Source organism: Hippichthys cyanospilos, chromosome 1 (assembly GCF_059441005.1).
Source record: "Hippichthys cyanospilos isolate Australia breed blue-spotted pipefish chromosome 1, RoL_Hcya_1.0, whole genome shotgun sequence".
Lineage (NCBI taxonomy): Eukaryota > Metazoa > Chordata > Actinopteri > Syngnathiformes > Syngnathidae > Hippichthys > Hippichthys cyanospilos.
The window spans coordinates 7,432,818-7,459,496 of record NC_142369.1 but is presented as its reverse complement, the minus strand read 5'-3'; the positions used below and the strand labels follow the sequence as shown (position 1 = coordinate 7,459,496).

The 26,679-nt window shown below is 39.4% G+C and overlaps 1 protein-coding gene across 1 annotated transcript in view; it reads right to left on the bottom strand.

Moving 5' to 3' along the window:
* The window catches only part of svep1 (sushi, von Willebrand factor type A, EGF and pentraxin domain containing 1), a 64,947-nt gene that overhangs the window by 32,586 nt on the left and 5,682 nt on the right, over positions 1-26,679 (bottom strand). Inside the window, exons 2-6 of the mRNA XM_088409769.1 lie at positions 17,422-17,677; positions 15,817-15,993; positions 3,979-4,137; positions 3,492-3,671; positions 166-345 (exon numbers count right to left, since the gene is read on the bottom strand). Coding sequence (XP_088265895.1) covers positions 166-345; positions 3,492-3,671; positions 3,979-4,137; positions 15,817-15,993; positions 17,422-17,677 — 952 coding nt within the window. The remainder of the gene's footprint in view (positions 1-165; positions 346-3,491; positions 3,672-3,978; positions 4,138-15,816; positions 15,994-17,421; positions 17,678-26,679) is intronic.

Here is a 26,679-nt window from a genome sequence, read left to right as displayed (position 1 = left end):
AACTTGGAGATTTAAGGCGGAAGCTTCGAGATGGACAAACAAACAAGGAAGGACTCAGACATTTTTGGGAATCAGGAAGCGGGCGAGCCGGGTGTTATAAAATAAAAAAAGTGGAGCAAAATCGTGCACCATGGCTTGTTGACTGACCAGCGGGAGAAGGCTTACCCACACACCGAGGTAGGGGTCCACTCCACTGGGAATTGGCCAGGCAGGTGATCCTGGGGTCCCCCTCCACTCGGTGGCCTCGGTTGCACTCAACCTGGCATTCTGCCCTGTAGGAGGCGCCGCCGTTGCTACACTTCAGCGTGCCGTGCGGGGGTTTGGCGAGGGGTGGACATGAGCGTGCTGCGCAGAGATTACCACGGAAATAAAATCAAGAAAATGGGTGTGTTACACACACATTACAATACTACACAAAACAAGGAACCGAAAAACGTTAATGTCATTTTCTGTGTTTGTTTTTTTTTCCCCAGCAGGTGATTGTTCTGGGTGCTATTTTTGTGAGTTTTCTGTAGCTTGATGATATCTCAATAAGATGTTTTTTTTTTTTTTTTTTAATTTAAGATACTGAATAATTGATCAAAAAAGGGGTTATAAGCTATGTAATGCCACCCAAGGAAAAAAACAACATAACTTTGCCTTAGTAAAGTCTGCTTCGTCTAATGCTAATAAACAATGCAAAATACTATTGACATGTTAATGGTTAGCACGGACAGGTAACAATACTCACAGGTTATTCATCCTCCAAAAAAATGTACACTTCTATGACATTTTACATGAATCAACTTCAAGTTGTACTGTAGCAGAAGAAGTCTATTCTTCTTTGTTTGAATATGCATTAGAGCTCAGTATCAATACTGCCCCCGTTGGCTGAGGTAAGTACACCAGAAGGAGTAGCACAATTTGAATGTGATGTTAAATCATAATACACAATTGTTTTTATGCCTGTATAGTCTATTAAATTTTGTTATAAGTCGTTTTTTTTAAAAAGTACATTTAATACATGTCAAATTTTCAATTTTAGAGACATATTTTTATGTATTTATTTATTTTTAAGTAGCCTCTACACCAGGTGTGTCAAACTCATTTTCAAGATGGGCCACATTGTAGTTATAGTTTCTGTCAGAGAGCCGTTATGACCGTGAAGTCAAATAAATTTGAAGTATGATTGTCACACATTTACACCTTTTAAAATCAGAGGCCATTAAAAACTGTATTGATAACAAAAACATTGTAAAAGTTGAAGACAGCTTGAAAATGTAATATTTTTACCAGAAACTCGACCTCATAATTAGCATTAGCATCGCGGGCCATATACACCTGTGCTGTACACACATATAAGAGGGTCTAGAAATGGCTGTTATTAAGTAAGACTTAAGTATCAAAGTAATCAGTTACTTTAGTACTTTGGTATTGAATACCTAAAATAATCAATGAAGTAAATTTAAGTAATATAGTAATCAATTACAAACAAGTACTTAGGCAATCAATTAAATTACTATTATGATTACCAAAGTAACTAAAGTAATTGATTGCATTAAGGTATAAAGTAATTGATTATTTAACATGTAAAGTTAATTATTACTTTAATATTTCATTTATTTACTGTAGTACCAACCATTTGTAGACAATCGCTTAGCTTAAAACCTGAAAAAAAAAGGAACCAGGTAAAATAAGTTCCTGGAATTGAATGTCTACTTTTAAAAAAATGTCAAATTCAGTCTTTGGGATGGAATTAATTGAATAAGACAAAGTTTATTATTTTGTTTTTGGGGAATGATAGAACGAATTAATGGCTTTTCCATTCATCTAAATGGGGGAAGTAATCAGATTACTTTTTCAAGGTAACTGTTGTCCGTAAGTATGAATGTCAATGGTTGCTTATCTGAGTGTGCCCTGTGATTGGCTGCTTCTATCATAGTTTGATGACAAAACGAATGTTTTGAGACAGACTTAAAGATCGAGATGACTTTTTTTGTGCTTTCTGCTCCACAGATGTTCTGGGAGAAGAAGAGGTAGGCAGGGTCCAATTAAAGAGGGGGCTCAGGAAGGAGGAAGGACACACCAACAGGAAGGAATGTTATAGGGGAGGGGAAGCTCGTACAGATGCGCGTCTGAGAGTTCAACAAGTCAGCTGGGGAAGGGATGAAAAGGATGTCAAGCATTTCACGCGGAAAATGTCACTTTCAACGACGTGACTCAGAAGACATGAAACATCAGAGGGTGGCTTGATCATTTCCAGTGTGACAAAGGTTTCCTTCAAGGGGAGCTCTCCTTGTATGATGTTACATTCAGTCATTTAATAGGACCTCCCAGCTTTTTAGGCCCGAGGGAGGGGGTCTCCAAGGAACCGCCTGTCTGTCTGCTGCTAGTGAAATTGACACATAACACACGACTTGCCTGGCCCACCCCCCTTTTTTAAGACTTCCTCATAACTTTGTGAGGATTTTTCAATCTGATGTGAGGGGTGAGTTTGAAATTCTGTTTGTTTTTACTATCATGTTATGTTATTCCATTGCTTACCAACTGTTTTTTTGCAAAGCCCCCCCTAGGAAAGAGAAAACTTTTTGCGGCCCGCCACTTGCCATGACAACTCTAAATAAGAGTATTATCTACAGAAGTTATATTAGTAGACCGAAAACCGTATCCCTTTTCACATTAACAAGGGGAAAAAAAAACAATATAAATCAACTTTCAACAACTGCTTACTACTTTATACAGTATTTACACAGGTTACGTGTTAGTCTAAAACAGAAAAAAAAATCAAAGTGCATAAAATAAAACAAAATTATGCCAATCCTTATTTTGTTGCAATTGCACTTCACATGGCAAAAAAAGTATTTTCCACGCCCCATCCATTAAGTTTGTGATTGTGTTGTATAGATTGATTCCTTTATCCTAGACACTGTGCTAAATGCTGGCAATGGGTGCCATACAATATAATGTTTTTTTTTTTTTTTTTTTTTTTTTTAAGAGCCCTGAATCGGGGATTGAATGTGATTCCAGAACATTATTGAGCTGTTCGATTAAATCAGGACTTGCCCGGCTCCCTCCAGGAGGGAGGAACAGTTTGTGCAGTAGAAAGACTTGTTCCCATTGTCAAAATAGGCTTCCGGGAAAAACTTCAAAACTGAACATTTCCAAGACGTTCGTGTTCATTTATTGTTTGGTATGGTAAGGTTATTTATTCATTGGTAGGCTCACCTCTCATTACATTTGCCCATGTTTTTCTGTCACACAGTTAATTCTGCTGTATATTCCATAGCACTTATGGCCCAACAAGCCCCCCCCCCCCCCCCCTCCAAAAAACAAAACAAACAAAAATCAAAGGATGAGACATCTCGTGGTGTTTTAATCTCACAAGATCTCATTGTAGGGAATCTTATCCCATTCCTATATACCTTAAATAAATGTTGACTTCTTGCTGAAGGCATTAAATCAATATCCAATCGGATGACAACCTTAAGAATCAAAATGGAGATACTACTTACGTTTACAAGAAGCTGGTGAGCCTGACCAGGTGCCATTAGCCTGGCATAGCCGAATGCCCGTACCGTGGAGGTCGAACCCGGGCTGACATTTGATGCCGCAGGCCGCGTCGTAGTGGTTGTTGCATACGTTCTGGATAAAGAAGCCATTTTGTGGAGGGTACAGTGGAGGGCAGTGAACCACTGGAGTGGAAAAAAAACAACAAAAGAATGTAATTTTTGGTTAAAATGTGGTTATTGAATGCTGAAAGTTTGCAAAATGAGGAGTTAAATATGTAACACATGAGACTTTATTGTGAATTTTGTCGAGGAAAATGTGAAATACTGAAAAAATAGAGATTTGTTGAACAATAATAATGATGTTGAAAAATTAACACCACACAGTAGATGTCTTAAATTGGCTGAGTAGTTTCTTCTAATCTGTGATTTCCACTTTGTGATCGGAAGGCCCCGATGCGCATACAGATATGCGATTAATCATTTCAATTACCCTGGCAGGTCGAGTCTACTCGCCGGTAGCCTGGTTTGCAGACGCAGTCGCTGAGTGAGGTACTGCCGGGCCGAGAGGTGTGCTGTTGGTCCGGGCATGGCAGGCAGGTGCTCGAACCTCCGGGCATTCCTTCCGGTTTGTAGGTGCCGGGGGGGCATGCTTAAAAAAAAAAAAAAAACACACTCAACAGATATAAAGATGGAAAAAAAACTAAAACAACTAAATAACAACAATTAATGACATTCACAAAGGTTTATTGGTTTAAAATGCACTTTCCATAGCCATTTAGGACAAACCGCTAACCACTAGTCCACTGTGCTTAAATCATTTTTTGGGATAACACTTGATTAAAAACAGGATGCAGAGGCTCCCCATTTTTTTCTGGACAATTTAATATCGTCAGTCATAAACTCAGAGAGTCCACACCCACGCACATATTTAAGCATGCTCGAGAGATAGAAAAATACGCAGGGAAAAAAACTCTCCACAGGGGATATTAGATGGGATTTGTAGGCCTTAAGCAGTGAGACATATTATGCGTTTTCCTTCCAACACATTTAGAATTCACAGTAGTTGCAATGTTCGCATATTAAGCTTATGTGAAACATGGAGTGTAAATACTCAACATGAAAGTTTTATGAGACCTCATTTAGTGGCAGTCAGTCAAGTCAAAAGACCTTGTGTTAATACACCCATCACTAGAAAATTCAGCGGACAGTTTCAGTCACATCCGAAATTGGACAGGAAGTCGGCCATTTTGGTTTGAAGCACAAATCTATAAGAAAGGAGCCCTGTAAAAAAAAAAGCCCCTGGCAGCATTTTCATCAAGTTACAAGAAACCTGGCGGGTTTGTCTGTCATGACAAGATGCATGAAAAGGTCTGAGGGACACATGACTAAAGTTGAAAAGGTAATCCACTATTTTGATATGAAGCAGTTCAAATCTTCATGAAAAAAAAAAAAAAATCAACCAGGCTCGTGTCTGAAATCCAACAGGAATTCAGCTATCTTGCTTTGGCCCAAATTCCAAACCCTAAAAAAAAGGGACTCGGAAAGTCAGAAGCTCGTGAGCAGTTTCACTGAAGAACACAAATTTAATGAGATGAGAACACAAATTTTATTAGATGCGTCAGAAGACATGAAAACATCTCAAGGACCCATGCCTGAAAATTAAACAGGAAATCGACCATCTTGGTTCGTTGCAACCATTTTTGACCCAAATTCCACTATTAAGGTAAAAAAAAAAATCACCCTTTTCACCAAACAATACAAATTTCGGCTGACTTCTGTCATATATTTAAATATAAATATATATTTAAATATAAATATATATATATATATATATATATATATATATATATATATATATATATATATATATATATATATATATATATATATATATATATATATATATATATATATATATATAAATAGCTCCTATCACCCATTTCACATATTGACATGACATTTGTTGAATATGTCCATCATTAGGACGCAAGAAAAGTCTCAAGGACTCATGCCCGAGATATAACAGGAAATCAGCCAGTTTTGTTTTAACCAGACATTTAGGGCCCAATTCTAATAAAAGCACGGCCTACAAAGGTAGAAATAAATTACCCCTGACACCAATTACACCAATCACCACAAAAATCAGTGGACATGCCTGTCATAATATGACGCACAAAGATGTCCAAGAACCCAAGCCTGAAATTTAACAGGAAATCTGCTATTTTGGTTTAAAGCACCCATTTGAGGCCAAAACTCCCGCAAGGTTGCATGTTCTGGCTTACGGTGCACACAACAGATGGATGCACACACACAAATACACACACGGTTCCGTAAGAGCAGACTTTCTGGCTTGTTCTACCAGGAATGGAGCCAATATGGGAGGGATAAGCAGGAAGTGATGAACGGCGAAAGAATGAACTTCCTTTTGAAATGTATCAGCACGCCACAGGCCACATAATGAATCTGCAGCCATTGTGTTTGGATGCTGCAGCGCTCGGAATTACACAGCAGCCAGACGTCGGGGCGTTTATTTAGAGAGGAAGTGGAGCGTCAACGGGGCAGATGAGCAGAAAACCCTTCTGCTTTGATTGGCTCCCGTTCTGTCATTAAAAAACAAGAACAATTGAAAACGTGCTCTATTAAATCCTGTAAAGTTCAGACAATGCACAGACAATCAGCAAAGTAAAGTAAAGAGAAGCTCCAGCAGTTGTAGTTGCTTTCAGGGAGCAAAGAGTATTGATTGATGACAGTTTCAAATATTAATAAGTCATTTCCCTTCGCCCATCCATAGAGATTCTTTTTTTATGTTAGTATTAAGCAAGCAAACAATCGTTAAGCCGCAGGGGTTCAAATGAACTTCACGGTAAGTACATGGTCCAGGAGGAAAAGCAGCTCCAGCTTCCCAAACTAACCTAGACAAGATTTCACGGCTGGAGCGGAGTAATTACTCTCTGAGGAAGAAGCGGGAAGTGAAAAAAAAGGAAAACGCAAACAAAGTGCAGGCCAGTTCATAAGCAAGGAGCCAACGTTACAATCACACGAGAACGTTTCGATTAGACCGGCCTAAAAAAAGACTGGGCCGAACACTAAAGGTTTATCCAGAGGGACCGCAGTGACCAACATAGAGAGGGTGGTTTCGACTCCGAGGGTCATATTCCGAGGTCCCGGTGTACATTCATAGGCCTGCTCCCACAAAATCCGCAAACACATGCTAGAAAACGCACGGCGATCCACACGGTGCAATTACAAACGCGGCTTCCCACCTCTTATCTTCGACACAAATTATCTAATTGCAAGGCAGCAAATCTCACAATTTGATGTTACCGACAGAAATATGTCGGCACATCTGGTCCCAGTCATCATCTGGTTTATTTTATTCTGCAACCGAAGCCGGTCGATTCCAGATGGGGGATCGAAATTCTGCCATCTCACCGTAGGAGCGTCGACGGCTAATCTGAGAGTTTCCCAGAAGTAGGCCGAAGGACGGAATGGATCAAAACTCACCAGTTTGAGTTACCCTGTGTAGTTGAAGTGCCGTAACATGTTGTTGAGCATTACATCTACAAATATCTACAACTATATTTGGTGAATCGCCCACTATCACAGGATCAAGTGAACAAATCTAAATTTCAACAAAAACAACAATTTTGAGGCTTGGGAATTTAAAGAGAGAAAGCACTCTAACACCACTGTCAGAGATCATCTAGAAATTGGGTGAAAATGTCTGTCATAACAGGAAACATTAAAAAGTCTTAAGAGCCCATAAATGAAATCGAAAGGGGAAGTTGAATCGGGCGGTTTGAGGGAAAATTACTTAAAAAAAAAAAAATGCCTCGACTGTTATAAAAAAATTATTCAGCCGTGGAGACCAGTTTCATCAAGCCACATCAAATTTGATGGATGTGCTCATATGTCATTAGATGAAGTACAAAATTGTTTGAAGGACAGGTTCCTAAAACAACAGAAAGCCAAACATTTTGGGAGAAATCATTTTGGGCCAAGTTCAATGAGAAAAACGGTCGAGAAACATGACAAAAATGCACAAAACAGGTCTGTCATAATAATATGTATGAAAACGTCTTTAGGAGTTTAACAGGAAGGCAACTAGTTTGGTCTAAAGATGCCATATATGGCCAAATTTAAAGAAAACCACACTGTGAAAAGCTGAAAAAAAAATCAGCTCCTGTCACCTGTTTCAGCAATCATCAGAAAATTTGGTTTATCATTCCAGGACAAAAATTCTTAAAGGCCTATAAATTAAATTGTTCAATTTCAATATCTTGTGCGGGAAGGTGAAGCAGGAGTTTTGAAGGCCAGATCCTTGAAAAAAAAAAAAAAAGCCTGCAATGTTGTGAAAAAAAAAAAAAATTCAGGACACCACTTTCACCAAGCCATGTCAAATTTGATGGAGATGTCTGTCATAAAATGATGCACCAAAAAGTCTGAAGGACCCATGCCAAAAATTCTACAGAAAGCCATAAATTTCAGAAGCAACCATTTTTGGCCAAGTCCAATGAAAAAAAGCGATCTAGAAACTTCAATCATAAAAGGATGCATGAAAAATGTTCAACAACCTATGTTTGATGTTAAATAGAAAGTCAGCCATTTTGGTTTGAAGATGCCATTTCAGCTCAATTTCAACAAAAACAACTGTGCTAAGTAGAAAAAAAAAATCCAAACACCCGTCCCCAGTTTCACCAATCATCATAAATATCAGTCAAAATGTCTATCATTAGGGTGGCGCAGTGGTTAGCACGTCCACTTCACAGTTCAGGGACCCATGAATGAAACCGAACAGGAAGTTGGCCATTTCGGTTTGAAGCGGCCATTACGAAGGCCAAAATTCTTTGAAAAAATTGGCCTGGAAAGATATCAAAACGTCACCAAGCCACATCAAATTTGATGGACATCTGTCATAAGATGATGCACGCAAAAGTTTAGGATTTGTGCCTAAAATTGAAGAGAAAGCCAATTTTTGGCCAGGTTCAATGACAAAAGTGGTCTAAAAACCTGGCAAAAATTAGCCTCAGACATTATCACTACCAATCATGAAATTTAATAGACTCTTCTACCACAGCGGGCTCGACGCATGTCTCAAGGACCCATGAAGGAATTTGAACAGGAAGTCATCAATTTTGGATAGAAGCGGACACTTTGGAGCCAAGGTCCATGAAAACGTTGGTGTGAATTTCAAAACCAAAAACACCCTACACCAGCTCTACTAATCGCCATAAAAGTTGTTTGGACCTATGAAAAAGTCTCAAGGACCAATGAATAAAACTGAACAGGAAGTCAGCCTTTTGGGGGGTCCAAAGAGTAATTCTGGGAAAACTCCAAGATGGGTCGTTGCCAAACTCTTAACGAGTGAGTTTTGATCCATTCCGTCCTTTGGGCTACCTTGGCATGCTCAGTGTGCTCACTTGTGGTTGAAGGCCCTCTCCCAGCAGACATTCTATCAAGCCGACTCTTAAATTCCAGAGTGTTGCGAGAGAGACGTTCCACTCGCAACTGAGACTTAACATGTGCATAAATAGACACTGGAAATAGACAATTAAAGTGTATAGTCTGGCCTGCAAAACACATTCACGCCAGTCTGACAAGGAGAGACAAAATGGTGGTTTTATTTGCGTTAACGCACCCCGTGTAGAGACTTTCTCTTACGCGGCACCCATCGACCGGTGCGATTTACAAGTAAGACCACCCTAACCCTAACCCGCCCGTGGAAAGGGATCCAGTAAGAATGACCTTTTTCTATTTCCGAACACAATAAAAGAAAGGCAATTTCAAGGAGGAAGTCAAGCGATCCCAAGGCTCATCGGAAGAGTGACGATACCTATCGCAGACTCCCAAGGACGCTGGCTTATTACAGACTACGGGAATGTTGGGGTTCGGCGGGGAGAGTGAGGCGAACCGCTAAACAACTGTACAAACACGGGCAGCTCTCCAGTCTGGTGAGCTTGATTATAGACGGCAGTGTGCTGGGAAATAAGTGACAAAAAGGCCCACAGTGCGCGTGGGGTATGGTGTAAATAAACACTTTGAAAAAGAGAAAGGTCTGTTTTCAGTCATCAAAGAAGTAAAGATAGTTGATCATGATGGACTTGGGAAAGAAAAATTCAAGTGATGAATGAGAAAATACCGTAATTCCTCAATTATAAGCCGCTGATGTGTCAGCCACAGTTTTGACGCACGGATGTGCATTTTTATCTCGACGTAAGTTGGCTATTAGCAGCCAGTGCCTGTTGCTGTTAACAGCCACTCTGTTAGCTGAGGTTGTGTCGGCATTATTTTCAATAAAAGAAGAGAGCAAACTGAACCAATGTCCAAGTCCATCCTTGTTCGCACACAGAAATGTCACAAAAACGGCGAGGTTATAATGTCTCCAGCTGATTCAAATGAGAGTGGCAAGGCTGCGTGCTCTGGTTAAAAACCAGATAAAAAGGAAAAAGAACTCCTTCGAGCGCATTCAACGTTACATTGGCGAGGCGTTTACTGACTGCTCACAATGTGGAAAATCACACTTATCTGAACCCGCAACAAATGTATAGCTTACGGATATGAACGAAAGAAGATTTATTCTGTTCTGTGATTGTTTTTACATTGTTGCCAAACTCTTGGTGCGTCCTATACTTGATAACATAAAAAATACCAGAATTTGACCCCAAAATTAGGGGTGCGTCCTATACGCCTTGGGCTCTATATTTGGGGAATTACGGAAAGTCCATCTTCCTTGGAGCTTCTTCTTGAAACTCGAACAGGACCTTAGGAGTACAGACAACACAAAACAAGCTAATGGTCTTCTAAACGATACAAAAATTGTCTTAGAAATGTGATTTTGGTCCCGCTAAGCACAAAATATCCACACTAGCCATCAGTAAAAGCCTCTTAAAGACCTGTATATGTCATTTAACGAGGGGGGAGGGGGCTTTCCATAACGCTTCATCTGTTGGTTACAACATGTGTCTCACTTTCGTAGCTAAACGCGGAGGTGATGTGTGTTTTCACTCCCACACCAGAACAAGACCAGATCTGCAAATGAGGCTTTCATTTTGGCCTAGAAGAAACAAGACGTTGGAAAGAGACAGGCACAGTGTCCAGACGGTTTACAGTTATTGATGCCGCGGGGGGAATTTAAGGTTTACACAAGCGGGAGGTAACAGAGAGTCCTTACTGTTTATGTAACAAGTCTACTCCTTAGGTGCAGAATCCTGACTTATTACGGCATCCAACTGTAAATTATTGAAAATAGAAGGGCACCTTCATCCTTGTGCTGGCAGCAGAGAACTTTGGGGCGTGGGGGGTGAAGGGAGCTTCAGACAGTCCAGAGCAAGGCCTGATTTTTGTTCACTTTGAACCACCATGTCGGCACTAAATTGTATTTTAAATGGAAAAAAATAGTGCTGGGGATAATTATATTTCCAGGGGCCTTTTTCATAAAATCTGTCCTATCAGTAGCCACTTCAAGCCTAAAAGGCTGACCCTGTTCTATTTCAGGCATGTGTCCATAGACTTTTTCACGTGCCCTGTTACAACAGACATTACCACCAAAGTTTATGGGAATCAATGAAACTGATATTTGGTATTTTTCAAGTTTTCAGAGATCTTTTTTTCACAGTACAGTACGGTAGGCTCAAAACTAGCTGCCTTCAAACGAAATGGTTGATTTGTTTAATTTTTCACATGTCCTACTATGGCAGACCTACCTACCAAAGGGATTCGATGAAACTGGAATTTGGGACGAATTTCGCTTTCAGGGACCCGTATTCCCAGTATTTTGCTCAAAACTGGCTGTGTCGAAAAAAAACTCTGACTTAAACTGCAATTTCAAGCTTAAGTCCTTGAGAATTTTTGTACGTCTAAATACAGCGGATATTTTGACCAAAGACAATGAATAAAACTGGTATTTGGGCCTGAGTTTTTCAAATTCTGAGAAAAAATTTTCACTCTATATACAGCTCAAAAGTGAATGCTCCCCCAAAATGGCTGACTTTTTTTTCAATTTCAGGCATGGATCTATGAGATCCACTTAAGATCTTTTTCAGTGAGTTTGGCCCCAGGATGGCTGTATTAACCTCAAATGGCTCCCTGTTCAAGTTCAGGTATGGGTTCTTATGGTATTTTCGTACAATCGCGTACAATCAATGTTGTTTGGTGAAACTGGTATTGAGAAATAAATATTTGTCTAAATTATATGTCTCCAGGTTAACTAATTCAAACCAAAATCGCAGACTTTTTGTTCAATTTCTCACGTGTATTTTTCGGGCTTTTTAATGCATCCCATTATGACAGGCATATCCACCAAAGTATGTTTGGATTGGCGAAACCAGTGTTGAAAAAAAATACCCTTGGGCTGTCTATGTGTGGAAAACCAAGCACAATATCCAGGGGGTGCTACTGAGTTAGTTTAAGGACACCACAAAAACACAATCCAGAGCTGCTGTCAATCTCCCCAGACTCCAGAAGAGGTCACAGACCCCATTTGACTCCTAGTCCACAAAACCACTTGCCCAGGTTTCCCCATGACGGATATTTACGGAGTGACAACGTCCCGTTTAACATCGTCCGGCAACCGCGTCGGAACGGGGCCTTGCCTTTTGTCTTTATCTGCTGGAATTCCACTCGTGTTTTTTTGGAAGAGACTGTTTCTCTTGGCTCGGACGGGACTATAAACAATACTGCTGTACACAGTGGGGATTTGGATTGGGTTTCCAACCAAATTGCTCAGTCAATAATAATAACAGCCCCACTGACAGCACTGATGTTCTTGTATGTTTTTGGAAAAGGGGAGCCAAAAAAAAAAAGCACAAACCTCAGAGTCTAGACGGCAAACCCACCTGAAGCCACTCACACACACACACACAAATATACACGCACATACACAGCGGAGAGGGAGGTTTGACTCTGGCAGCAGTGTTTAGCCGCGCCTGTCAAAAAAGCTGACCAATGACGCACACAGAGTACTCAGAATCCACACAACAGCTCTGCTTCATTTAACCAGGCTACTTTAGGTAAACTTGAACGTAATAGAGGTGTATTTCTTTACTATGATCTTTTGCTAACTGCATTTTGTTGTTACTCAGTTCACAATGATCACAAAAGGCCCCGTGGAGAATTCCAATAATAATAGATCGCTTATGAGCAGAGGTGCACATAAGTGGTACGCAGGTACGCATGCAAGACAAAAATCAGTGATGCGTAACGTCGGATGCTCTTACTGCACCTACTTTCATCCGACAATTATTGCTAACAAACAAGCTACTCATGAAAGATGTAATTTGCCCTCACATATCTGTATGTAATCTCACACAAAATTTGTAGCGCATGCGCAAGATAAAAACTAAATGTGGCATAAAGAACGTTGGCAATTTATTTTTCTTCTAATTCCAAACAAAGCATTATTATCATCAACAGTGATGGTTGCTATAAAACCAAATTTAAAAGCACGATAAGAACAGGTTGCAAATATAAAGCAAAAAATAAAGCTTCGAATTAATAGTTCCAGCAATTTTTCTCCCTGCGGTTTAACAGATGCTTATCGAGACACTTAATGCGCAACTGGCTTTCTTCAGCAAGAGTAGAAGGAAAAACTCAAGTGCGTGATTGTGGTCATGCGTCACCGGTGTTACCTCGCTACCGGCCTTTCAAAACAAGAGTTCAAATAGTGTATACTTCAATCATTTCAAATGAATACAAAATTACAAAACCAAATTAATTTGCAAGGTTTTTTTTACATGTTTTTGAGTTTTGATTCGTTTAGTATTGACAACTAATGTATTTTCTTAACGAATATTTTTTTAAAAAGCTTTTATTTTGTGAGGGCTATTGTAACCAGGGTTATACCTGCGTGCATAGGAAAATGTAAAGATTGCGAGGTACGGCATACCTGCTTAAAAAAGTGTTTCCACTTGTACGAATTACGCCGGACGAGTACAACTTGACAGGTATGCAAGCTAGTCGAGAAGCAACGGCTAAATGCCATCTTGCTAGGTGGCGAGACAAACTACAGGCCTTGGATGGATTAAACTGGATCTCGAACGAACTTCGTAAACCATAATTGATGGACCTATAAAACTTTTCGAGGACGCAGGCTGACCGCAGATAGTGTGCTGCTAATGTGGGAACGACACTGAGAAAAACTTTGTGGAAGACTTTTTAATGAAAGAAAAGTGTGCGTAGTAAATATTAAATGCTGCGACTTATGTGAGTAACCCATGAAAAAAAATAGGTGCACTCATGTTTATAAGCTAGTCATTTGAATCAGGTGTGTTTAAGACAGATGCATTAAAAACAAGAACGATTGCGGCCCTCGAGGACTGCAGTTTGAGACCTATGTTTTATTCCTCGGATGCAAATAATTATTTATCCATTCAGTCTTACTTTTTTCTGTTTTTTCAAGTTAAAAGTGGCTCACCAGCAAAGACTGTCCTGCTTGTTTCTTTTCATCAAACGCTTTTCTCTTCTTTTTGGTCGGAAAGCGAAATTTTTGGAGATACTATCTCCAGACATGGCAAAATTAGGTCCAGACAGTAAAAACCCTGCCACAGTTTGTTTTTAACCACATGTGCTTTCACTTAACAGGTAAGTTAACGAGCTCATTTGGCTGCAAGTTGATTAGAAGCACCTGGGGCTGAAGCCAAACTGTGGCAGGGTTTTAACTTTCTGGACCTGGATTCCTTGTCTCTGACCACTTCATGTTCTCTTGCTGAAAACTAAAGAGTGGAAAAGCTACAAACTATCTTGTTTTCTGCTGAAAGAACAGAGTATTTGATGGATCACAACATAGTGGGGGATTATGTAGCGTATATAATTTTCTGTGATGCTTTGTTTGGTGGCGTTCCATCAGATTTTTCTCATGTAAGATATATGCTTCCATTCAGTAAATGTTGGAAAACACGGGCCTTAAGTGTCTGTCTGTATCAAAGCGAGCGAAACAGTTATTCAATCACTCACTTTGGAGCCAGTGCATCTGTTATTCATTTTGTTGCAATCACACATACACACAAGTGCGTACACACACACACACACACGGAGCTTGTGTCTCCCAAACGCAAATGAACATGATGTAACCTTTAACACGACCAGGCCACCTGCCCTTGTGGAGTTCCAGGGCGAGCGGCGACGCCACGGAAACACAAAACAGGGTTTAGAGTGGCAACGTAAATAATGCGAGATGAGCGAATCTGTCATGACGCCTCGCACTTCATCATCGCCTTCGCTGGATGGAGTTGAAGCGACGCAATCGAGACCAATGAGGGAATACATTGTGGTGAAAGTTCATCTGCTGTATCAGTGCTGACAGGGATGAGAGCCATGGCTCTTCAAGCAGGGGTTCGCAAAATGCGGTCTTTTGAATTCACTTGTCAAAACTGGACTTGAATTTTCATAAGGAGTAGATTATGACTTTTTATCTTGAGGAAATGCATCTTTGTTTGTCATCTGACGTTCTTCTGGTAAACTTTTTTTTTTAACTCATTGAACTTCTTTATTCTTTTTTATACGACAGTTTTCCTTTTGGAAGCAACATGGAAATGTATTAATTTGCTCTATTAATTAACATGTTACATGCTAATTAATGGGATATTTTTGTATTACAAAAATCTTACTGTTAACGTATGATTTTTTCTTTACCCTATAATCAATGAGAACTAAGTTTTGTGTTCCTTCGTTAACATTTATTTTTACTACCACAATAACAACTGTTCTATTTTTCATACCATAATTAGCAACCTAAAATAAAAAAAATACACAATTAGAAGAATAAAGTCCTTTTAATGACAGTTGTATTTTTTGGAGGGTAAGGTCCAGTTTTTAATAGAACTTTTTTATAAACAGAGCATAGTGAGTCAGACAGACAGACAGATAGATAGATAGATAGATAGATAGATAGATAGATAGATAGATAGATAGATAGATAGATAGATAGATAGATAGATAGATAGATAGATAGATAGATAGATGAATTTCTGACTATATGCTGCTACTTTCTTCTCACGCTTTAAACCCTGCAGTTTATAGTCCAGTATGGAATACCTGCAGTTTTTTCACTAGCCACCAGATGGAAATCTCCAGGTAAACAAAAGGAAATAGAGGACACTATCAAAGTGTTTGAATTTGGACAGCAATTCGACTCGCCACCAGGGGGCACTTGTAACCACAATCAGGCGTGTTACAGTCGTGTTGGTGCAGTATTCAAGCAAGCCGAAGAGCATATCAATGTTATGTTGAAAATATGTTGGTGTGATTTATAGTCTTTCGATATAAACATATATCAGAATATACTATATTAGGTTCAATCAAGTGCAGTGTGGCCAGTTTTGGCGCAATCTACCTGTGCATTCATGCTGCAGACCCTTTCCGTAGTATCCCTTCTCGCAGATGCAGTCGTAGCGGCCAGTGTGCGTGCCGCACTTGCAGCTGGCCATCACATCGCAGCAGTCCCGGCCGGCCTCGCACAAGGACGAGCACCGGGACAAATCCTCCTGGATGTAGCTACCCGTGGGGAGATCTTGGGAAACAGGGCAGAGGTGTTAAAATACACAAAACATAAAAACGTCTCTTCCCTTCAAACGTGACGAGTGGCGAAACATGTGAGCGAAAGACTCCAAGCGCGCTTTGAGGCTTCCTGACCAAATTCATGACAAAGTGGAAGTATCACAGCAAGGCCGGAGTTAGTTTTTCGGTTCTCACGGCCTTATCCGCGTTTGCCTCTGATCTTTTACGACTGCGTCTCCCCACTCCGGGGCTTCAGACAGCCTGCAAGTCGGTGCTGGTGATTTACAGTTTTTCCACATTTTGTTTCATCAGTTTGTTTCCCAAATGGATTGAATCAATTTTTCCTGAAAATTTTGCAAAAAAATTCCCATATTGACAGCATGAATATTTTTTTGTTGTCAAATCAAGGGGACAGTGTGGTGCATACATGCAGACACATTTTTATTAAAGGGGAAGTCAATCGAACACATAAAAGTTGCTTAGGGCACAGATAACAACCAATCACGGCTCTTCTGTTTTCTAAGTTTGGTTATGTGACATTAACAAAGTGAGCTGTGAGTGATCGTTACTGGAGCCTTGAGAAACTATTATGTCATTTTCAGTTGACAGCAAGTTGCAAAATGGCCACCCATGAGTTGATTAAAAACGAGTGGATTTTGCTTCTAAATTCATACAGAATACTTTTTTCAGAATAGTGGGGTTGCATAGAACATATTACTCTAAAATTTTCATTTTGAGGTAGTATTTCATATTTAAAAAAAACAATTAAAAAAAAAACATAAAGATAAAAGTCATGGCAAATCTACAGAATTATGATAAATGCATTTTTTGCCACATTAAATACATATATCATACATTTTGAATATTTTTGTCATTTTTGTGTGTATTTTGTGTATATTTCTTATTTAATGGTTTATACTTTGACAACGATACTATTTGTCAGCCCATCTATGACGTTTCTCATGATATGTTTGCATTTTGCTTGTGCAAGCTAATCGCAAGATGGGACCATGCATTTTTGTGTAAAATAATGAGTATAATTCTGTTTATTTTGTGCTACAGTAAACTTCAACTAGAATTGTCAGCGTACAGTTTTAACCTAACATGCTATCCTTAATGGCACGGAGAAAATTGATATTTTCTTTATGACTTCTGGCTTAAAAGCAAACCACACTTCAACCATATTCATTAAAAATGTAAAAGTATTCTCATTAGCTGATGGCAGCAAACTGATGAAGTGACCTTATATAACTTAAAGAAGTCAATGGAAAGACGGGTGCAATCCGATCCAAAAGTCCATCAAATGGAGTAACAGATGTTTTTGAAGTTGGTTAGCTCATCCTAAGAATTCTGTCATAAAAAGATGGAAAATGGTTTTGGTCCATCCTACAATAAGGAAAAAAAAAAAAACGTAAGAGACGAACCTTGCTCAATATCTTACCTTCATGCAGCGCACGACGAGCAAGGGCTTCGAACTCGGCAAAGTTGTGTAGCAGGTAGCAGTGTTGGTCCTTGGGGTGAGAGGCCATGTCGTGCAGCTCTCGGATGTTGCCCTGCCAGATTCCAAGTGTGAAAATTTCCACGCCGCGCTCCCTCAGGGCCGCCGCCACGGGACGAGGGTCTCCACCGTTGGAGTAGCCATCGGTGATCAGAAAGATGACCTTGCTGGCATTTGCACGGGAATGTCGCAGGATTTGCTGTTGGGAGGCAATAGGAACTCATAAGAACAAATGTTTTGCTATGATGTGCATAAACGAGACAACTTATGCTCAAAAATGGGTTTAAGGTGACTATGTGCAACAAAAATGTTCAACAAGATAATAATAAATAAATAGACAATAAAAACCACTGTATTTCCCGCACTATAAGGCGCACCGGATTATAAGGCGTACCCTCAATTAATGACATATTTTAAAACTTTTTTCCATATATAAGGCGCACCGGCTTATAAGGCGCACCCTCAATTAATGACACATTTTAAAACTTTTTCAGTCACAAAATAGTAAAACTCAAAGTAATAACAATAATAACTCAAATAATAACTCTAAACTCTCAATAGCATAATAACTCAATGTCAATATGACCAAACTTGTTCAACTGTAAACACACAAAATAAACAGGTAAAGCTTACTTTATCACTTCATTCTCCATCGACGAATCCCGATCTGAATATTGATCCATATATAAGGCGCACCTGATTATAAGGCGCACCATCAGCTTTTAAAAAAATTAAGGCTTTTAGGTGCGCCTTATAGTGCGGAAAATACGGTACACATTTTTTATAGTGCTGTCAGACTATAAAAATGGTTAGCTAATCAATCACAAAATTTTCCCTAAATGATCATGAAAAGAAAGTGACAATAATTCTCTACAATCTACAACGAATTGCATTTTACAACTTCATTTGTCTTTGTTTAGCTGCCGTAGAAAGTAAACAGAACGAAGCAAACGGTTTTGTTTAACTCACACACATATATATTTATACACTCATATATGTACACACATAAAACAAACACTGAAACTAATAAACTAAAATGAAGCATTATGAGAAAAATAAAAAAGAACTTGCCCTAAAAATGGAATTAACTAAATTTTAAAAACATGGCAAAATGAAATAAAATCTAGCTATAACCTCCAGAGACCCAGCCATTTGCATCCACTGTGGTGGACATAAGTTCTTGCTCCATATCTTTTTACTCATTGAGCTAGCTAGTGTGCTTGTTTGAGAACATAACAACCTTCCCAATGATGTCCCATGTGTTTGGGCGTGTTGCAATTAACGTTGCTGTCTTGCTGAGACGAAATGAACACAACAGAGGACACAAATAAAAAGGCTGTCTGTCAGGAGGCTATTGCGAAATCCAAAACTACGATCACCCTGGCTGGGATAGACTCCAGATCACGCTAATTGTAACAAACTGTATAGAAAATGGACGGTTAGAGTGTATACAAACTGCATGTTATATAATCACTGAGCCGAATCTTCAGTGATACAGGCAAGACTCGGAGTGAATATCGCCCAACGTCACACATGACCACTAAAAGCAACCCTCAATTCTAGACTGCTTCAAATCCCTACCTCAGCAGGAGCAGGGGGTGAGAGAAAATGAGAGAATGGCCTAAAACTGTAATGATTTCTCCGACAGACAAGCCAGCTGCTAGCCAGTGGTCGAAAACCGCCAAAAAACACTGGGCAGACGCAGATTCGGTTCCCAAACTAACTTTAGCCTCGCATTTACAATCCACCACATACAATTAGACAGGACGTCCAACTTGGTGAGGTATTTATTTTCAGGGGTCCGACAAGCTCGGATTCTCTAGCTGGTTCGCTGGCGCTGGAAGCAGGAGAAATCCTGACGGTCGGTAGCGAAGACGATAAGCTTGGCCGACTGCTGAAAGACAGAAAAGTGACTACTGCTGATTTTGCTAACAAGGAACTATGCAAAGATGAGTTGGGGAGTTTATTCAGACGACAGCTATGCTTTGCCACCATCTTGTGGTGGCCATGTTTTAAAGAACTACGTTGAAGTGAGATGAGGAGTTTATTCAGACAAAAACGAAGCTTTGCCACCATCTTGTGGCATCTTGCTTTTAAAGAACTATGTTGAAGTGAGATGAGGAGTTTATTCAGACAAAAACGATGCTTTGCCACCATCTTGTGGCATCTTACTGTCAATGAACTACGTTAAAGTGATTTGAGGAGTGTTTCCTTGAAACAAATAGAGTGTTTTGCTATTTTTATGTCAAAGACCAATACTACTCTTGGTTTAATGGTGCAGTGGAAATGTAATGCATTTCTATAGCAATAGCTTTGATTTTTATACCAGGAACACCATCTAGAGGACTGACAAAACATCACAACCAGTTTATGAAGCTTAATTTTCCTAATGCTATCTTGGTGACAAGGAACTATGTTGACATGGGTTGAGCAGTTTAATTTAGACAAAAGTATAACATTATTGCCATCTTGTGTCATCTTGCTAGCAAGGAACCATTCTGAAATGAATTGAGGAGTGTTATTTGAACAAAAGTAGGACTTTGCTGCCATCTCACAGCATTTTGGTGATCAAGAACTATGTTGACATGAGGAGTTTCAATAGGATGAATGAAGAGCTTTGCCATCAATGTGTATCATCTTGGTAGCAAGGGACTATTCTGAAGTGAAACGAGGAGTTTGATTTCCACAAAAGACAAGGAACTATACTGACGTGAGTTGAGAAATTCAATTTAGACAAAAGTAGTGCTTTTCTGCCATCTTATTTGATCATGGTAGCAAGAAACTATGTTAAAGTGAGTTGATAAGTTTCTTTTAGACCAAAGTAGTGTTTGCATCATCTTAAAACATCTCGGTGACTAAGAACTATGTTGAAGTGGATTGAAGCATTTCACCTTGATTAAAGTAGAGCTTTGCTGCCATCTTATGGTATCTTGTTGACCCAGAACTACGTTGACATAAATTGAGGATGTTCATTTCGACAATAGTGGTACTTTGCCACCGTCTAGTGGCACCTATAAGCACAGTTTCATTGTTTAAGGCTATAAACTTAATACAGTATATACAGTAATTGAAAATAAGCATTTTTACTGATCACTTTTGGACTGTTAAGAGTTGAATCAGCACTTTTCTGCACTTTGGCCTGAATACAGAGTGTGAGTACATTTGCCACCTCTGAAAACAAGGGCTGATTTTCCCTGCATTCAGGAAAAAAAAAATCCTAGGAAAAAAGGGACATGAAGGGTGTGACGGGGTGAATAAGAGAAAGCTCTGGTCTTTATTGTCTAATTGGCTAAACATCAAGCGACCTCTGGCAGCAGAAGCGTAATTACAGAGGCCACGAAGCGAGGGAGTGAGGGAGAAAACGGAGGACGGCTGCCTTTCAGCTGTCAGCGTGACTGCTCGCGTTGTTGCGCTCAGGAGAGCCGGCCGGGCCCTCCGTTGCGTCGCTCGCTTGCTATAATAGCTTATTGGTAAAAAGTAAAAATATCCTGCTGTTGGACACAAAAAGTTAGTTGATATGATACAACTATTATATAACACATAAAAGTGCTAAAGACAGATTGTGTTTTTCTTTCTTTGTTTTTCTCCGCGGAAGAATTGAGAAGAAAATGGGCACATCAAAGCGAAAGCCATTTGTTGCAATGACGCCAGCTGGAGCTTAATTGCTATTTTATGCGCCAAACTGAAGAATAGCAATTGACTAAGGAATCCCTCTGTCTCAAAACAATGTGGCTAAGATGAAACTGAAAAGCTCATGTGCATACAAGTGCAAGATATCTTATATATGAACAATCTATAACCCCCCCCCCCCCCCCCCCCAAAAAAAACCCTTAACAAATGGGTTTTAGGGGGAAAAATATGTGTTTGAGGGGTCCTCACATTATTTACTTTTATTTCCTCAAATGTATGCAAAAGTTTAATGAAAGCATTTAATACATTAAATTAATTGCTTTTTTATTTGAATCATTAAAAATGACATTTTTTTTTAATAGAAATTTCCAAAATTATTCATTAAAAAAGAACAAAAACTACCAATTTTCTTCTGAAGAAAGAAAAACAAACCTATTCTAAACATGAAGAAAATAAATCTACTCTCTACGCTCCCCCTTTTTACTGTTTAATTTGTACAAAAAATACTAATAATAATTCTGGAAAAATGAAAAAGTATTTTAAAAAATATTTAATACAAATATATTTTATTAGATTTTTTTCAAATGCACATTTTTCTTTTTTGGTAATAAAAAAACTCAAATAGTCAGTCAAAAAAATACTCAAAAAGTAAATAAATTAATTCTTTCTCACTATTTTTCTTGCCAATTTTTTTCTTCCTTTTAAGTCAGACCAGTCGAGAAAAAAGGGAATTTTATTTGTGAAAAAAATCATTTAAACCATGACAATATTGATTTTAAACCGCTACAACATTAGGCAGGCCTCCTACCTGCCTGTTTATAAATCACTTGTCAAAACCCATCTTTTCTCCTTGGCGTTTAACACTTAGTAAGACAGTAGACTTTTTACTTTTATTTTATTCCTTTATTCTTTTATCCCTATCATTTTATTTGCTATTTTATTCTTTTTATCCTTCATTTTATTCTATGTTTTACCCTTACTCATTTGTCTTATCAGATTTAGCGTTTTATATCCTTGAGCTATTGTGTCTGTTTTTACAACGTTCTTATTGTTTTGTACAGCACTTTGGTCAGCTGTGGCTGTTTTAAAGCGCTTAACAAATAAAGTTGGATTGGATTGGATTGATCATCATATCTGCTGCTGGTTTACCTCGCTATTTTTCATGATACATTTCCTAATTCTCAGTTGGACCAGACAAACAAAAAATATATATATTTTTATGTAATATATATAACTTTTAAGAAAAGAAATAAAGTAAAAAAGAAAGAACAGCAAAAAAAAAGTTCTCCACCTTGTGAATTTAGGTTTGGGACCGTATCTACTCAATAGGGAACTCTGTTTAGAATATAATGGGTGTAAAAAGTACATGGAAAAAATAAGAAAACAAGCCATCTTGCGCTTCCCTTGGGGTGATGCATTGGACCGACTCTTGCGGGCCATATTGGCACCAGTCCAAGAAAGATAACAAGCTGTCGACAACAAGCGCATATCAGTGTGTGTGATTTGGAGACAAGGATACAGTACGTGTTAGAGGATCACTGATACCAAGCAACATGTCTGGGGTGATTCAACAAAAAAAAAAATCAGTTGACTCCCTTGACTTGCACCCGGCGTGACCAGAGACGTGGTCTTTTTTTCTTGTGATTTTTTGGGGGGGGCTTGCACAGATCCAAAAACAACAACAATAGCAATGCGACCACATCCGCTCAGAAAAACCCCGGCCCCTCCTTCCCCCTTCTATTCATTTCGGAAGTGAGCGTGCTTATTTTGACAGGCTATCTGCTCTGCTCTATGCTTTTTGGTAAAACAAACGTCAACATGCGCCGCTCCGCACCGCCGCGCATAATCTTATTTTACCATTCCACAAAGTCTGACTGAGTTGCTATGCTACGCTAATATTTTGCCTGAATCACAATAATTACAGTCGCGAGCTATGTGCAAATAGCTTCTTAGAGATCGCTATCAGGTCCTGGGGAGAGAACTTGGCGACATGCGCAGACGATACACCGCAGCACCTCCTGAGTGACGGCGATCGCGAATGTGGCGTGTAATTGAAAGTGGCAGCAGATGCCGCTAAAGCCACTGACAGCCACTTCCTTTGGCGACCCCCTGACCCTGCCAACAAAGTATTTGCTTTCAAAGCCTCCACACGGTTCACTCCTCATCTCCACACCTTCACTGGCGTTCGTTTATCAGCTCCCCGCATACGCCTCGGACAAGGCTGGCATACCGATTGCGTGGGGTTATTTAAAGTCATGGGTGGCGGATGATGGTGGGCGTTTATGTGCTGAAGTGAACTCGGTGGAACTGTTTGGGAAAGTGTTGGTCTGACGCCGTGTCTGGACTCTGGGCCGGCCAACTCCTGACTGCAAAATTTCATAAAACATGGATCTCCGGGTATTTCCTTCAAAGGAATAATAGGGACTTTTTAAAAGCATCACTGCTCATGCTTCTTAAATTCTTCACTCGGGATGGGAAGAGATCTCATAGGGAGCGAGATAAAAATACCATCGAATTTTTTGTCCCTGCACAACATGATATTTTGTTGTGTTTTCGCTTGTTGGGCCACAAGTGCAATAGAAAACACAGGAGAATGCGTCGTGTATTTTGCTCTGCATGACATTCAAACACGCCGCCAAACTTGATGAGAAAGCCAACCATCTATTTTCCATAGCCGCTTATCCTCGCAGGCTTACTGGTGCCTATCCCAGCTGACTCCAAGAGTAGCGGGGGACACTCTGAAATGGTTCCCAGCCAATTGAAGAGCACACATGGGAAACCTACAGCGCGGGGACCATAAGCTTATTAATCCGTCCAGCCAAACTTGAAGAAATTATCAACCAGGAGGAGAGTGATAATGTTAAAGTCCGGAATGATATCACAACTATCAGTGCTTTAAGATGGCAACTGTTAGCAAAAAAAAAAAAAAAAAAAAATGTTCATTTACTATTCAGTTACAGGAAGAGTCATTTCATTTCATTTTAAATGCATGGGACTTAAATAATGCTCTTGTAATGCTTTTGTTAATTTTCTATAGAAAATAATGCACGTTTTTTTGTTTTTGATACCTCACATTTTTTTTCTCTTATGAGGTAGAATATCAAAACACTCTATACATCTGATCCTCGTCGGGCCCTTTTTTTAAATTTTAGAACACTTTGCGGCCGTCAGAAGTGTGCCCACCCCTAGTATAGACACGAATACCTCGGTAGACTTTTATTTTGAAGCTCTTTCCAAAAGCATGTTGCATTAATTGTGATTTGACTTCCTATACCTACAGCATGATTTGTTCCTCGATCCCAGTCGGGAGTCATGACTCACAACGTAAACAACACAACAACGTTCTGAAAGTTCATTCAATCGCCAATTCATGGCCTTAGAAAAAAAATCAACTTAATCACACTGGTATTTTACTGTACGGCGTCTGTTAGCAGGACTAGCAGGACTGGACTGACCAGAGAGCTGTTGGATTACTTTTTAGAGATAGTTTAATCGACGTAAATCAAAACTGCACACGTTGAGGCTGACATTGCGAAATAATTGCTACTGATCACATTTGAATGCACATAACTTTGTCTCATTGAAAAAATAATATGTCTAAACTCTCACAGTTTAAATTCAAGTAAAAACATTATAAAATGTGGTTATTCATTATTAGATGGAAATATGTTGGTCTTCTACGTTAATAATAATTGTTCATCAAACGAAAAGAAAACTTTGAAAAGTGGAAAATTTATGTTGTGCATTATTTCACCTTACTTCATCTCCCTTTACTAATTTTTCCCAAATCTCATCTCGTGGACTGAATTTCGTCTGGTGGGATTTGTGTCAAGTCCCATTCCCATTCTCCACGAATCACGACTTCTAGTCCTCTAGCGCTGCGGCTCAACGACAGTCTGACATAGACAAATGAGCTCCCATTTCCTCGGGTCGAAGGTCGTCACGACTGATGAACTCGTTGACCTCACGGCACGCCCGTCTGCGGTTTACCTGGCCGTCTGTCGGCACGTCGCCGCATATACGTGCTTGCTGAATTCAAAGAGTTTCAGATCAAGACGGACTGACAGCGTGGAGCAAACGTATCGTGTATCCAGATGTGGCAAAGTATACTCAGAACTCAGCTCTTTAGGAAAAGTTCAGCTATACTGACAAAGTGAAAGTATTGAATCATCACTTAAAGGTTTCCGGTTTTTATGATGATCTAGCACAGCAAAAAATAGCTTATTAACTTGAATAAAAAACAAATACAGTTCTATGATAATTTACATACACTATATAAAAAAGATGACATTTACTCAATTGAAATGGAGCAACAAATTACATGAAATATTATTATTATAATTCACTGCTTGGAATGTATTCATTATATTATTTATTTATTTATTTAGACAAAACTATTGCTTTGCTTCCATCTTGTGACATTTTGGTATCAAAGAATTATGATTACTCAATTAGGATTTCATTTAAACAAAAGTAGAGCGTTTAGGCCATCTTGGAGCAAAGGAACTATGTTAACATGATTTGAGGACTTTCTTTTTGACAAAATTTATTATCACCATCTTTGTGTTGAACTACTGCAGAAGTGAGTTGAAGAGTTACATTTAGGTATGAGTATTGCTGCTTCACTATCTCCGTGCCAACAAACTATGTTGATGAAAGCTGAGGAGTTTCATTTCATCCTTGTGCACTATATTGACCATTTTTTTTTTCCCCACTTCATTCTCGCGGTATTTTAGCCAAAGAATGCCACACTACTGGTAGCGTGATAAACAGGGGGTTGTGCTATGTTGAAATTTTACAGGCTGTCACCATCTGGGTGAAATTTAGGCTGCCCAGTGTCTAATTTCAATGCTTTCCGTTTGATGTAAAAACCTTTGTTGTAAATATCAAATTATTAGACAAACGACTCCACAAATGTAGTTTTGCCGCCATCTAATGACAACTTGGAGCCAAGGAACTATGTTGATGTGAGTGAAGGAGTTTTATTTAGATATAAGTAGTGTTTTGCCACCATCTTCTCGTGTCATGGTGCCCAGAATTGAGTTGGAGTTTTATTAAAATAAAAGTTTTATTTTTACTATGTTTGTTAATATGAACAAACCCCTGAACAGGATACCTGAGAAATCTACTTGAGTACAAAGACAAAGTACTTTGCTACTTCCCATCATCTATACCGCCCAAGATCCAATTTATATGTTGTCACGGGTGACCGTCAGGGTGAAGGTAGGGTTTCCAGGGAAAAAGAATACACATGGCAATGTAATGTCTGAAATGATGGAAACTATCTGCGCAATCATGAATGAGGAGGCCTCGGGGTCCTTGCGTTCAGACGCTCAGAGGCTGGAAAGTAGGCCCAAATTTCTGGAAAATATTCACAAAAGAGGGCGGGAGCGGGGAGTCCCGGGAAGGAATAGTCATTTGTCAAACAATTAGACTCGAGCGGATCGTCGCGGCGAGTGAGATCATTTTCACTCGCGATGACCTTCTTGCCTCGGTAGATATTTAACTCTGCGTCTTATCGCGGCGAGGTGAAGCATCCCTGATAGCGAGGGGCAAGACGGAGGGGCCGCG